Genomic DNA, 15,997 nt, shown 5'->3' with positions numbered 1-15,997 from the left:
CAGTGAGTTACTTTGTTTCCAAGTTGGTTTCTTTTTATTATTTTATCTTTTGGGTTAATTTGTTAATTGGTTTATTTTATCTTTTGGTTAATTAGCATCTAGACTATTTATCTTGTGGAATATTCCTCTATTCTAGCTATATTATCATAAAGATAGTTTATCCTACTAAAGTAATTATCTTTCTAAAAATCTATCTTTTATTCTATTCCTATTCTTATCCTATTTACCCCAACTAGTATAAATAGGGGTCTCCACCCACCATATTCTTCACACCAAATTTGAGGAATAAATCTCTTTTCTCAAGTTTAAACTCTCTCTCCCTCTTAGCCTACCTTCTCTATTTTTTCCTCCCTAGTAGTTATTATTATTAAAGGTGCGTGTATATGTAGATTCTTAATATATATTTGGCATGTGTAGTATCATGTTTCTAAGTTGGTTATTTGGATTAAAATACATGTTTTACGTTTCAGTTGAGTTAACTATGAATGATATAATTTTGGAATAATACGTGCAAGTTGTTAATGTTTAAGAATAAGAGTTGTTTTATGTACACTAATATGTTTTGGTATTATATCAATCTAAAAGATAAGAAGGCAGTAGGTGTGTTCATGTGATTATAGTAATTAGGAAAGGATAGTCTTGTTGTATGAGTTATGTTTTGGTATTCACCTCTACTGACGCTAATAACGGAATTACGAAATAGCTTAATAGTAGGTGATCACTAATGTTCAGTATAACATAGTAGTACAACATTATATTGCTCAGATTACATTGTTAGTTTGACTTATGATCTCATCAATTTACAAATCTTCGAGTATGGTAAAAAAATTAGTTTCAAGGATTTATGAACAAGTCGCTTATATTACGCCACTATTTGGCTAAAGTTATAAGTACTATTATTATTATTTACAAAGAAAGATTATTTTCAAAGATTATTTGATATGAGCAAGTGATTAATATTATGTCTCTTAAGTGGCAAAAGTTTTATATATAAGAATTATTATTCTTATAAAGGAGGATTATTTCCGAAAGATTTTTCTTAGTTATATGATCTTTTATGATCACAATTATAAAGAGGCCACGGCTTGTTATTTACTAACAAGAACGGTAGCTATTATATTTTTACCCATGTACTTTTTGTATAAGTCATGTGGACAAGGTAGTTCCCCTCGTAATAGACTCAGTAAGGAATACTAAACTTGGGGGGTGTGCACACTTTAGGAAAGGTACCTAGGCAAGGAAAAAGGAGTTTTTATTAAAGTTATATACGTTATATTATACAAGTATCCAAGGAATTTATACAAGTTATTTCAAGTATCCAAGGAATTTATACAAGTTATTTCAAGTATCCAAGGAAGGTTTATATGAGTATTTTAAATGTTTAGTAAAGTATTTAAATTTCTGCATATACATGTACTCAGTATTTTACTGACACGCTTTTTGTTTTGTTTTGTTTTATGGCTTTGTCCCTGTGATGATCCTTTTGGTGAGCAGATTTTTCAGGCTGATTGATGCATACTACATGTGGGGAGCTAGTGAGGAGTACTACATAGCTTAGTTTAGTAGTCATTATGTTTTATTTTTCCTTTTGTCATAGTTGAAACAATAAATTTTTATTTATCAATAAAGAGAAGTTATTTTTATTAATTCCGCTGCATTGTTAATTTAGTAGTTAGTAGTTTTAGCCTTTAACGTTATCACGTGGCGGTAATACTCTCAAGTTTCTCAAGTGTTTCATATTAAAATATATTCTTTATAAAGAGAGAAATTTGGGGGTGTTACATGTGGCTGAGTTAAAATGTAAACATTTTCCTTCTATAAATAGAACTTTTTGTTTCTTTTGAGTGAGCAGGTTTGTGTTACTTATAAAAGTCAACTTTTTTCTCTCTTTAACTGAGTAATGAGATAATGTTGTTCCGTTGCTTTACCTCTTGTTCTTTCATGGAAAATCTAGTCTATTTTAATATGTTTCTGGGAAAGGTAAGCGTGTGTGAGCTTCTCCACGTTTCTAAGCATCTCTAATCAATCCTTCTATAGGGGTTTCCCTGAGAGTGAAATTATAATGCACTGGCTGGGGTTTTCGTGACATTTTACACCTGTTTTATGTCAGACTTACAATTATAGTTATAGTGGGATTTGTTAAGTGCTCCGGTTGTTAAGTGAAAATCGGAGCATTTGACTACTAAATGCTCCGGTTTTCCCTTAATAACCGAAGCATTTGTTAGTCAAATGCTCCGGATTTATCTTACAACCAGAGCATTTGACTATCAAATGCTCCGGTTAACATCCGAAGCATTTGTAAAACATCCAAATGCTCGTATGGTGTCTACTACGGGTCAAATACGGAGCATTTGTGGCCTTAAAAACCGGAGCAATTGAGGTTTTTTCTACTAGTGTATGGACTTTGACTTAGAGCTTTCACCATACTCAGTATCAAAGTGGAGCTCATGAGTCATAAGTGATCCAGCAAGATGTTCCGAGTTGAACTCAGTGAAGTCTTTTGTTCCTTGTAAAGCATTGACCTTAGCCATCCATCTATCCTTAGGAAGACTCCTAAGAACTTTTTGAACCTGCTCCTGCGATGTATTTACCAAAAGAAGCTAGCTCATTAATAATGTTACTAAAGCGAGTAAACTTATCTTGTATGCTTTCCTTAGACATCATGGAGATCAATTTAGTAAATCAATTTTAGATCTCTTGACTTCATTAGTTCCTTCATGTGTTACTTCTAGTAAATCCCATATTTGCTTTGTGAATTTGCATCCCATGATCCTATTGTGTTCATGGGGTCCAAGTCCACAATGTAACAGTTTACCAGCCATAGCATTAACTTCCATTTTTTCGAAATCAACTTTGCCATATTCGGAGAAAGATTTAGGAATTACCTCATTCTCGTCATTCGTAGTGTGACCTCAAAATCACCAACTTTAATGACTCTCCATACCTAGTAGTTTTCGGCCTTGATGAATATCTCCATTCTGTTCTTTCAGTAGGAATAGAACTTCCCATTGAACATAGGAGGCCTTTTCATAGAGTAACCCTTCCTCAAGTTTCTCGATAGTATTCATTGTTCCTTGGATCTTTTTCTCAATAGGGTTTCCTGTTATTTGTGAGTTTTGGCTCTGGTACCAATTGTTATTTCACTAGGAATAATACAACAGGGCGGTGGACTGTATGCGTATAAATAAATGTAACTTTTAGCAGAATTTTAAACTTAAACAAAAATCAAGCTAAAGGAACACAAGGGATTTTTGCGAGCAAAAACTTCTTGGGCCCAACAAGAAGAAAAAACCTCGACCGCTAGGGATTTTAAACTCTAACTCTTATACTAATTAGGCCAAACAACTTTGTTACAACCTAACTCACGGGCCACGCCTTGAGTTCCTAAACTCAAGTTCTTGAACAATTGTTCCCTTAACAATTGTTCCTCTCAACTTCACTTGAAATTTTCTCACTTTAACTCGCTTCACTCAAAGCCTCTCTTATAGAACTTCACTCAAAGTCCCCTTACCCCAAAAAACCAAAATTCAATTGATCAAAAAAAACTTAGTGGAATAAGATTAATAAGAAGACAAAGAACAAATGACTTTTATGAGAGAATGAAGACACTAACACTTTACTTAGTTAAACTCACTAATTCACTTGGTCAGACACAAATTGGAACTTAATCAAACACTAGTATTTATAGTGGTGATAACTTAGAGCATGGGATTAAAACATGTAAAACCGTTATCACATGATGTTCCTTACTTAAAGGAACATGTTCCTTCTTAAACCCATGATCTTCATGATCACTGTTAAACGTATAAACATTTTACTGCTCCCTTAATTTAAGCAACCACTTCAAGCAGTAATTATAAAATCTGATTTAAATAAAAAGTATTTTAGTTAATAAAACCAAAATAAAATCCTTTTACCAAAAATATTATCTTTAAAAAATATTTTTCATAAAACCTAAAAGGATATATATTATCTTTATAAAAATAAAATATTTTCCTTAGATTTTCCATAAAATCATACTTTTACTTAAACAAAACGGTTACTAGGAATCTCGACATAAATTACTCAACAAACATAATTAAACCGTTGTACAGCTTCATCCTAAGTCTAGTTCCTTTTAATAGTTAGTTCCTTTAACTTATTATGACAGCGCCAATTCGTCTATTCCTTACAAAGGAACAAACGCTCATTATCATTTTAAACTACCATAATTCCTTACCATTCTTACTCGTTACTTTACATTGGAACTAGAAACAAAAATCCTCGCTTTGGTCTTCTTGCTCCAATGCTTCTCCAGTACAAAATCTTTGAACATCTTCACTTAGTCTTCAAAATCCAAACTTGATTTCTTCTTTGACTTAGTACTCTCTTTGTTCCTTTTATTGATACCTTGAAATTCATTCACTTAAACAACTTGTTAGTCCAATACTTAGTTTGTATCTTTGCTCCTTTGTCATCATAAAAACTAGGGTTCAACAATTAGTAATAGACTTGGACTAGATTTCACATAAAGATGCGAATATACCTAGATTTTAACATCAACTAGACTTATATGGGCCTAAGATCGACTCTAATGATAGTGAATTTATGGACTCAAATTAGACGGGCCTAGGATGTATGCAAAATGGACCCTTATATATGCATATGGGCCTAGAATGAATGCAAATGGATTGAATGGAGATCTTTGGATTCTGTGAAGGTGTTTGGACTCTACTTAGAATTTCCGAATTTGTTTCTAAAAGGAACCCTTTGTTTTTATCTTTTGTTAGGAAAAGATGATGTATTTAGTGTGAAAATATTTTTGTAAATGCCACGTATGGTGATGATTAGTAAATGCTTTTCTAAAAAAGGTAGAATAGAAAAGGGTTGTAGGATTGGTTTTGAAAAATATAAATTGTTGAAATTGTTGAATATGGTAAGGTAAGATTGATAGGGAATATTAGTAGGACATCATGGAGAAGGTAGATATGTATGACAATTCTAACTCTACCATGAACGTTTTTCTAGATCTATTCTTTTTTGGACAGACTAGACCTTGCATGAAAAGTGTTGGGCCCTCATTCTTCGTGGGTTTGGGGGGCTTAACATTCATTTTGAATTTGCAAAAGGCTGGCAGTTGAGTGAAGGAGTGGCATGACTCAGTCAAATGACGTTGCACAATGGTATCTTGGCGGTTGAGAAATATGGGGGATTACGCTGACATGGCCCTAATCTGGTGGAACAACTCAAATGGCAGTTGAAGAATATTCCTTTGGAGATATATATATATATATATATATATATATATATATATATAATATATATATATATATATATATATATATATTTTGTAATCATATGTAAAACTAGGTTTTTATCTTGATCTCTCTCCTACTCTCTCTCAAGAATCACACACACACTTTTCTTTTCCCTAGCATTCTAAGTATTGTTACCATTGTTGCTAAGAGATAATCCTACATTGTACTGCACTATTGTATTAACGTCGATGACATATTAGTGGATTGGTGATCAAGAGTATCACCCGCGGTTTTCCCTTTAATTGGGTTTTCCGCATCAATAATTCCTTGTTCTTTTCTTACTTTATTCATTTCATCTCATTTACTTCTTTGCTAATGTTGATTGCTTTAGATATATTGATCTAGTTGTTGGCACCTAAACCTTTTAAGTACTTGGTACAAAATCGGCATAAACAATTTGGCGCCCACCGTGGGGCCACAGCAAGATCTTTATATACTTGTTGGCAATCGCAGATTTTCATTTCATTCTGCCCCTATATGTTTTCCGTACTTTTCCATCTTTTTGCGTTTTCAATGGCAGGACAATGGGTCACCACCCAGGAGGTTATCGACGAGCTCAACCGCGTTAAAGCGTAGATGGCGACATTGAAGGAAAGCTATGTCGCGTCTTGCACGGAGAACCAAAGCTTGAAATCCGCCCAGAAGACGTCGAAGAGGCCAAAGCCCCGCAATGTTCGCGACGTCTCTAAGATGAGCACTCTAGATGCTGACGGATTCGAGACCCCCGTGAACCATGTCGTTCCCGAAGATGCTGACGATTCAGAAAAGGAAGACGTCGATGGTGACGAGAATGGCGGTGTCATCGCGCCCAAAGAGCCTATCCTCGGCTGCCTTGATGATCCTATCCAGCAGCGTCTCCAGCAATTAGAAGACAAGATCGCTCGCATTCCTGGATCCCCATGCCAATGGAAAAGGCTACACCTAATAGTTATGCTGATTCTCCTTTTGCAAATCCCATTGCGCTAATCGAGGTGCCCAAGCGGTTCTCCGTCCCGTCCATGAAGTTGTATGACGGTACTACAGATCCCAACGACCACGTCGCTCAATACAAGCAGAGGATGATCACCATTTCAATCCCAAAAATATGCGAGAAGCATGCATGTGCAAAGGATTTGGCTCAACGCTGACTGGGCCAGCCTTACAGTGGTTCATTAATCTCAATAATGGGACTATCTCTTCTTTTGCTCAATTAGTTAACGCTTTTAATATGCAATTTGCTAGTAGTCGCAAAACGGAAAAGCAAGCTAGGGACTTACATAGGATTGTGCAAAAATCTGATGAGTCCCTTAAAGAATCTGTGAACAGGTTTAACAGGGAAAAGGTGCCCATTCCAAATTGTGATGCCCGGACGGCCATCGAAGCGTTCAGACGCGGCTTAGATGAAGAATCAGACCTCTACAAGGAGCTGACCAAATATCCCTGTCCGACGTTCGAGGATGCTCAAGCCAAGGCGCTGGCCCAAATCAGGCTGGAGGAAGACATGCAGTCCAAGAAGGCTTATGGCAGTGCTGACATCCGGAAGGCAGCGTCCAACAAGCAAGCGTCGTGGCGTCAAAATCCCTATGAGCGCCCGCAGCAGGTCCATAGCGTCCGTCATGTCGGGTCGGCCAACGACTGGAAAAATGATCCTGGCCTTCCCCCCAAGCTAAGCGAATACGGTTTCAACGTCACCATGGGAGGTATCATTAATACTTTACATTCTTTAGGTTCTGCTGTTAAATGGCCTTTCAGGAATGAGAAACCGACGGCCCACCGCGACAAATCCAAATAGTGCGAGTTCCATGGAGACCATGGGCATCACACTGACGAATGCGTTGCCTTGAGGCGGGAGGTGTCCCACCTGCTGAAGCAAGGATATCTGAAGGACTTGCTAACGGAGAAAAGGAAGCAGACGGTATCGAAAAATGACGATCGACGTCAGCCGCCGTCGTCACCACCACATGTCAAGGTAATTAACGTTATTAGCGGTGGTTCAGATATTTGTGGACTAACATACTCTGCAGCCAAACGATATGCACGAGATGGTCCAAATCAAGACATCGTCCCGAAGGAGCTCCGTCACCCCCGTGACGCTGAGTTGGAGGCCATGCCCATCACCTTTGATGACGCCGATCTCGGTGACGACAGGAATATACATCATGACGGTCTGGTAATATCTCTAACTGTCAGTAATTGCTTGCTTAAACGTGTGTTAGTGGACAATGGCAGTTCAGCAAACATCTTAATGAGAGGCGCTCTAGAGGACATGGGAATCGATGAACGTGACGTCATTCGAAAATCTATTGTCCTTGTTTGATTCAGCGGAGAATCCAAGCATACTATGGGAGAAGTGACGCTGCCCACCTTCGCCAAGGGAGTTAACCTGCCAACTAAGTTTTATGTCATTGACTGCCCTTCTTCTTATAATGTGATTTTAGGCAGGCCATGGATCCATAGCATGAAGGTTGTCCCATCGTCGTTCCACCAATCCTTGAAATTTCCCACTAAATGGGGAGTGGAGGAGATTAAAGGGGACAGACGGATTGCAAGAGAATGCTACATGACGTCCCTGAAACCAAGGAAGTCGGAAGCATAGCAATTACAGACAGAGACGTTGGGAGAACAAGACTTTGACGAGCAGCAAGTAGATGAGGTCGTCTTAGACTCCAGCAAGCCAGATCAAACAGTCAAAATAGGGGCCGCCTTATCTCCCGACGTCCGTCAACAGGTAATAGATTTCCTTAAGACTAACGCCGATTGTTTTGCATGGTCCCATGAGGACGTCACAGGGATAGATCCTGACGTGATCACACACAATCTCAATGTTGACCCAAATCACAAACCGGTCAAACAGAAGAGACGCAAATTCGCCCCTAAGCGAAACCAAATTATCAACGACAAAGTTCAAAAGTTGATCGACACCGGTAAGGTAAGGGAGGTAAAATATCCTAACTGGTTAGCTAACGTCGTTGTTGTAGGTAAGAAAAAGGGGAAGTGGAGGGTCTGTATAGACTTCACTGACCTCAATAAGGCATGTCCCAAGGACTCGTTTCCCTTGCCACACATCGACACCCTGGTGGATGCTACTGCAGGACATGAGCTGCTGTCATTCATGGACGCTTTTTCAAGGTACAATCAAATACTCATGCATCCAGAGGACCAAGAGAAGACGTCATTCGTCACCGACCGTGGCATCTATTGCTACAAGGTTATGCCGTTCGGATTAAAGAATGCCGGTGCTACTTATCAGCGACTAGTCAATGCGATGTTCAAAGACCAATTAGGGGACACCATGGAGGTCTACATTGATGACATGCTGGTCAAATCTAAAAATACACATGACCATGTGTAACATCTCCAACAATCATTCGAGGTCATTCGAAAATACGGTATGAAACTTAATCCTACAAAGTGTTCTTTTGGAGTGTCTGCAGGTAAATTCTTGGGATACATAGTCACAAAGCGAGGCATTGAAGCAAGCCTAGACCAAATCAAGGCTATTCTCAACATTCAATCGCCGCAAAATTTGAAAAGAGGTGCAGAAGTTAACTGGACGTGTAGGCGCGTTGAACCGTTTCATCTCAAAATCTTCAGACAAATGCAGACTATTCTATGACGTCCTGAAAAAGAACAAAGGATTCGAGTGGACGCCAGGACACGAGCAAGCCCTCCAAGACCTCAAACAGTACTCATGACGCCACCCTTACTATCAAAGCCAGTAGCTGACGAGCCGCTACAATTGTATGTCGCCGTCAGTGAATCACCGGTAAGTGCCGTCCTGGCCAGAGAAGGACAAGAGGGGCAATTGCCAGTATACTATGTAAGTAAGTCATTGGTCGACGCCAAAACCAGGTACTCTTCTCTTGAAAAACTTGTCTTAGCCATAGTGACAGCGTCCAAAAAATTAAAACATTACTTTGAAGCACATTATATCCATGTCAAAACTAACTATCCTGTTAAGTCCATTTTAAGACACCCAAAATTAACGGGAAAAATGAGCAAGTGGGCGATTACACTAAGCAGTTATGACATTACGTACCAGCCTCGAACAGCAATAAAGTCGCAGGCATTGGCGGATTTTGTGGCTGACTTTAGCCCTAGATTGGAAGTGACAGCACAGGCAGAGGTAAGCATGCTTGCGGTTAATACAACTAACAATAAGTGGGTCTTGCATGTAGATGGGTCCTCCAACTTCCAAGGTGCCGGATTAGGCATATTGCTAAAGTCGCCACAAGGGGACATCATAGCCCGAGCTATTGACAGGCTAAAGTCGTATCACCTTATCAAAAGTAATCCTAAGTCCTCTAACAAATAGTAGTCAGGGAAGTAGGGTCGAATCCACAGAGAAACAGTGTTCTTTTCCTAATTGGCAGTCAAATCTAGAGTATAGGAACGAGTGTTGTGAGTAATTATACTAAACTAGACTATAACTATATCAAGAATTATCAGAATAAAAGGTCTAGGGCATAGGTTCACCAATGATCAATATTTCGGGATGAAACACAAAAATCAATAATTAATAATGCAGTTAAACAGATTGATTCGCTCTCTCAAGTCTAAATGAAGCATAGAACGATATTAACAGGCTCTCGCAATTTATTAACACCAATTCTACCTATTGAAACTAGCCTTAATATCAAGTTTATACCTCTCGGCGCATAACCTAATATTGCAACACTATAGCAATCAAATCTGGCCAAATTGGATTGAATAGACATAAAAACATTCAATAGGAATCAACATGCATTAATAAAAATCAATACTTTAATAAACATCCCTTCCTAATTGATCATGGATCCCCCTAAACCCTAGAAATAGACTACTCAATCATAATTGGGGAAAACATATTCATAATTAAATAAGCAAGCATGAATTAATAATAAAGGATTGAATAGGAATAAGAAGAGAAGAGAAATAATACCAATTGTAGAACCAATCTTGCAAAAATCAAAGCTTCTATTGAAAATTCAATGTAATTGCGGAAAAAGCAAAACTAGGGTTCTTCAATAATTGAGAGAAAAAAAGAGTTCTAATCTTTTTTGAATTAATGATGGAAAAAAACAAAAAAATAAAATAAGGTAGGAAATAATAATATTCCCTTGAGTCTTTATATCTTTCTATTTCCTAAAACAACTAGAAAAATAGAGTCTAATTCGTCAAAAGATAAAGCCTGTTTCGACTAGGAAACCCGGAATAATCCGCGGCCGCGGATTTTCGGGCTGCAAAACAGCGTCAACTTGCAAAGACATATCTCCCAAACTAGAAGTCGTATCGGCGTGTAATATACCGTTGGAAAGCTCTTCAAGTCTAGTTTCCAACCCCACTGGAATCACTGAATTCCGATCTCTGGATAATAAGTTATGATCAAAAGAGTGCACATGACTCAATTTCCATACTTCTTTTAATACGTTTCCGCTATGTTTGAGTTGCAATCCGACTTGAAGATGCCCTTTGGACTTCTCATTTGATTTGCTCCTTCCTAGATGCTTCTCATGCTTAAGCTTCCAATAATACTCCAATTGTGTTCTCAATACCTGAAAACTATCAAAAACACCGAAAACACACACTAGAGTAATATCTTCTCAACTTAAGTAACTTTGCAATTATGGACTAAGAATGCAACTAAATGATCCTAAAATGCAACCTAAATGCATCATGAAATGCCTATATTAATATGACTCATCAAACTCCCCAAGCTAAACTGTTGCTTGTCTCAAGCAATTAAACAATAGACACGGGAAGAAAATGATAACCTACAATATGGGACTAAAACAGGGTCAAGCACACAATCCAAAACACGGAGATATCAATCCTACATGAACCAAGCATCGAGTATCAATGAAACAAAGCCGCATAGCACGTCATGTGACAATCAACTCGACAATCTTACACAAACCCTTTCCCCCAAGCTGGACTTAACAACACTTGACAGACCTCACTATAGGTATGTGAATTAATACTCTCTTGTGTTTAGGGCGAAAATCAATGACACTCAACGATCTCAACCTATATATATCAACTCAGAAGAAGCATACTCTTTAACTTTGACCTTTTGACTCACTTTCAACAGAAAATGTAACACACAAAGATCAAGAGGACTTTCAAGGGTTGTAATGAGGCTAGGGTTAAGGGTATGGATCATATTTTGGGAAAGTGGTGGAAAAGCCAAGAAGGGGAGCAAATATCAATGTAAAACGGCCTAACAAGATTCATCACAACTTCATATAACACCATCATTACACAAATCACCACAATATCTTTCATGCATAGTAACCCATATATAACCTTTTCACTTTTCTTTCAAAATATGTTCACTTTCTTTGTTCTTTCATTTCTTTTTCACTCTTTTTCATATTGCCAAAATCTCTTTGCACCACATTCAAATTCGATGATAAAGCTCATTATAACACTTTCCTTCAACATAACCATGCATTGAACTACATCCATGTAATACAATATGACCAAAACTAACACTTGCTCCCCCAAGCTAGGCTTGGGACAATAATCAAATGAGGTTAAGGGTTGTATATGGGTGTAAGTAGCAAGCAAGGGTCAAGAAAGCTCAGCGGGGCTAGAGAAGGGAAATGTGTAAACAAGTAGAACTCTGGAGCTAAAATCATGAAATGAATGCCTCAATCATATCAAATAGTGTACACAATCATGTATCAAGGATGTACCAGGTCAAAATCAAGATCAATACATCAACTGAGGAACTAATCACTCATGAAAGAACATAACTGACACAGATTCGTCAGTTTATTAGGCACAGAAGCTCACATGGGTCAATTTTGTCTGCACAGTAAAGTTAAAGCCAGCCAGAGAGATCAAACAGTCTTACCACACCAATCAATCGTATCACAATTATGCTATGAAGAATCATGAAACCACTGTACAACAAAGCTGTAGAGCTGTAGTAGAGATATCCACAAAATTCTCGAAGGTGTGCCAACAATAGTCCCATAGATGAAAACTATAATGAAATGAGCTATCTAAAATGCAACTATGATGCAACTAAGAAAGCAGTAATTTTTTTTGGTTACACGTAAAATCCTATTCCTAATGAACAGGCAAAAGCGTGTAAACTACAAAGCAATAAAAACTACACAGAAAGCAATAAAGGATAGAATATCCATCCCCAAGCTAAATACAGCACAGTGTCTCACTGTGTAAAAAGTAAGGAAAGGAAAAAAAGAAAGCTCACGCAACGGGAGCTTCGTCCATCGAGGATGGCTCAGGAGTAGTGTCGACGCCAGAAGCGATGGGGCCAGAAGCAGCTAGCGGCCGACGTAGATCACGGACCTCGGCACGAAGGTCCTCCATATGACGCTCCATAGTCTCGAGACGAGATAATATCGTCGTCTGAAATGATGCAAAAGAACTCAGGAAGCGACTGAAACGGGCTTCCATGCTCTCAGGAGATATAATAATGCTGGACGAGGGGTCCTCAGAGACTGGAGGTGGGGGTGCTTCAAGTGTGGGAGAGATGACAGCTGCTGGGGCTGATAATGCAACACACTGCGAGCACGGGAATGTCCCCTGAACCTTGCCGCCTACCTTTATAGTTTCAGAGATAGCTCGGGGATTCCACAACCAAACACGAGAATCCTGAGGATGATCATTTGGTAGAATATCGTAGATGATGCGCTTTTCTGTGGAATGACAAGGCTTAAGAAACCATAGATACCTGTTCTTTGCTTGGTGGACGAGCCATCCATATCGATCCATAGCAGTGGTGTTAAGGAGGTTGGTGGAGGAAGAAGTCATTTGAGAGGCTAAACCGATGCCTCTATCCAGAGCAAACACAGAAACAAATCCACCCATAGAGATATCACCTTTCTTTACATCCCGCTCCCAAAGAAATCCACCCATAAGAAACTTGGCAAAGTTCAGTTTTCCGTGCACAGTCGTGGGAGACATAGAAAGAAACCATAGAAGTTTCAAATCTTGGAGAGTGACTTGCCCTGATTCCGCTTTGGGACGGAAAAGTTGGAGGATAAAGCGGTGAAGCAGGCGGAGAGCAGGACAACCTATAGATGAGGACTTGCTAGAACCCGATGCCCAATCAGAACGCCCAGTAATCTGCTTCCAAAAGGAGATGGGATCAAATTTATCACAACCGGAGCCATCTTGTAATTGCATGAAGGTAGATGGACCAACATCCCCCCTGTAGGCCAACCAAACAGAATGTTTATCTCATCCCAAGACATGATATGCTTTGTACCCTCAAGGGTGAATACTACATCACCCTTCGATGTTCCCACTGCAAGGGAATCCAAAAATTCAACGACGAGCTCAGGATAAATCCGCTCGTTCAAGCGGAAGACTCGGCCCCAATGATGTGTCTGCTCAATGTACTCAAAAGCCCAATCAAAGCCGATCTTAGTCACGGCATTCAGAGAGAGATAGAGGGTTGGGGCGATGGTGCGCTTTTGTAGTGTAGCAAGGCGCGTTTGGGAAGTGGAGGGTGAGATTGGGGGTGAAAGTGGAGGGTGTGGAATGGATGTGGTGGATTTAGAAGTGGTGGATTTAGAAGTTGTGGCTTTAGATGTTTTGGATTTTGAAGTTGTGGAAGTCTTTGAAGGTGGTTTGGAGGGGGTTTTCTTTTGTATTTTGCGAGAGTGCTCATTGGGATTGTAGATGGGTTTAGGCTTAGACAAGGCTCGCGCGGAGGATCTCATGACGCTTTTGAGCACACAACCAAGAACAATCACCACAAAACAATCACAACAACTTCACAAGAATCACCACACAACCAATGTAATGCCCAGTAATCCAATCTCAACAATTTCGAAACCACAATCAAAGATTGATCAACAATAAACAACTTGAATAGCAACCAAGTATCAAGAATGAGTAGTAAGCACAAACAATAAGTGTTCAAAATTCGGAATGAAAGTGAACAAATCGAAAACTTACTACCACGTGAAGTACACGATTGATTGATGTAGGAGACTTGATGGAGAAGATCCAAATATGTGGCCAAGATTCCCAATTGAAATTTCAAAGCACCTTCAAGAAGAAACCCCAATTCAATGAGAAAGGTTAGGGTTTGAAGTGTAGGTGAATGGTCTTGTGGTGGCAGTTGGGGCTGGTGGGGGCTGCCGGCGGGTCGGACGGTGTCGCGGCGCCGGCGGACGAGGCTGGTCGGAGGAGGCGCGTCGCCCGGCGTCGAGAGGGGTTAGGGTGAGTGGGGCCGTGGGGTTGCGAGGAGGGTGCTGAAAGTTTGTGAGAGCGGTAGGGGGTGGCGTCGCCGGCGAGTCTGGGGGTCAGACGCCGCCGGTCGCGGTGCAGGAGGTCGGGCGAGTGGACGACTGGGTTGGTGGGGTCGAGGGAGAGAATGTTTGAGGGTGGGGTGGTTTGTTTATTAATATTTTTCTTTTGTTTTTTTTTTTTTTTTTGGGTGCTGTAGGGGGGGTTCGAAATCCCGCGGGCGCGGGGTGGAGGCCGCGGGCGGACAGGAGGAAGTGAGATGGGGGGAAGGTTTGGCTGCGGGCGCGAGTGGGAGCGCGGGGTATGGGAATCTGCGGGCTATAGGCGAGATCAAAATCCCGCGGGCGGACAGTAGTTTTGGGAGAGGGGGGGCTTTGTGGTCTGCGGGCGCGGGATGTCGGGGAGGGCGCGGGCTGGATGGTAGATGGAAATCCCGCGGGCGCGGGTTGGAAGCCGCGGGCGAACAGCAGGTTCGGATGTGGGGGGGGGGGGTTCTGCTGCGGGCGCGGGTTATACCCCGCGGGCGGACAGGGGGTTTATGAATTTTGGTAAGCTTTTGGCCGCGGGCGCGGGATCAACCCCGCGGGCTAGAGGAGAAATGATGAAAGTGGTCGTGAATTCCCGCGGGTGCATGTTGGAGCTCGTGCTTTCACCTAGGGTCAAAATTAGCACACCAAAACCACTAAACAACACTTGTTAGCATGGTTAGTCTAATAAAAATAAAAAATGAAGATGGAATTCAATTGAATTCTTAAAAACTAAAAGAAACTAACTAAACTAAAAATTAAGAAGCGAATTCAAGTGAATTCAAAAACACAAAAAATAAAAATAAAAATAATTGAATTCAAGTGAATTCAATATGCAAATATTTTTGTTTTTTCTTTTTGTTTAGATAAATGAAGAGTAAAGGAAAAAAAATTAGAGATTCGGGTTGCCTCCCGAATAGCGCTGGTTTATGCAGGTCCCGCACGACCGTTTACCTCTTTTCAATGACTAGTAAGGTAGGTGTTTGGAGGTAGAGTACCTCAACTAAACCCACAGGAGCGCCTTCATAGTACAACTTCAGACGTTGACCATTCACCTTGAAACTTTCGCCTTTTTCGTTTATAATCTCGACAGAACCGAACATGTTCACTCTGGTAACTGTGAAAGGGCCTGACCATCTAGACTTTAACTTTCCAGGAAAGATTTTTAGCCTAGAGTTATATAGTAAAACCTTATCTCCAATCGTGAACTCCCGAGGGAGGATCTTTTTGTCATGCCACTTCTTGGTTTTCTCCTTGTATACTCGTGCACTATCATACGCTAGCAACCGAAACTCATCAAGCTCATTGATTTGTAGAAGACGTTTCTCCCCGCAAGCTTTTGATCCATATTAAGCTCCTTGATCGCCCAAAAAGCTTTATATTCTAATTCAACGGGAGGTGACACGCTTTCCCATACACAGCCTATACGGTGAAGTACCAATAGGCGTCTTGAATGCAGTTCTGTAAGCCCAGAGTGTGTCATCT

General features: G+C 40.1%; 1 protein-coding gene across 1 annotated transcript; it reads left to right on the top strand.

Moving 5' to 3' along the window:
- The first annotated feature begins 6,381 nt into the window (after positions 1 to 6,381).
- Positions 6,382 to 7,068, top strand: LOC104885314 (uncharacterized). The gene has a single exon (XM_010670008.1). It carries the CDS (start codon positions 6,382 to 6,384, stop codon positions 7,066 to 7,068), a length of 687 nt encoding a protein of 228 aa, XP_010668310.1.
- The last annotated feature ends 8,929 nt before the right edge of the window (positions 7,069 to 15,997 follow it).

Source organism: Beta vulgaris, chromosome 1 (genome assembly GCF_026745355.1).
Source record: "Beta vulgaris subsp. vulgaris cultivar EL10 chromosome 1, EL10.2, whole genome shotgun sequence".
Taxonomy (NCBI): Eukaryota; Viridiplantae; Streptophyta; class Magnoliopsida; order Caryophyllales; family Amaranthaceae; genus Beta; species Beta vulgaris.
Note: the sequence above shows the minus strand (reverse complement) of the source record. Positions and strands in the feature narration are given on the sequence as shown.

Coding starts and splice junctions, on each gene's coding strand:
- LOC104885314 (XM_010670008.1), top strand. CDS start 6,382: ATGCGAGAAGCATGCATGTGCAAAGGATTTGGCTCAACGCTGACTGGG.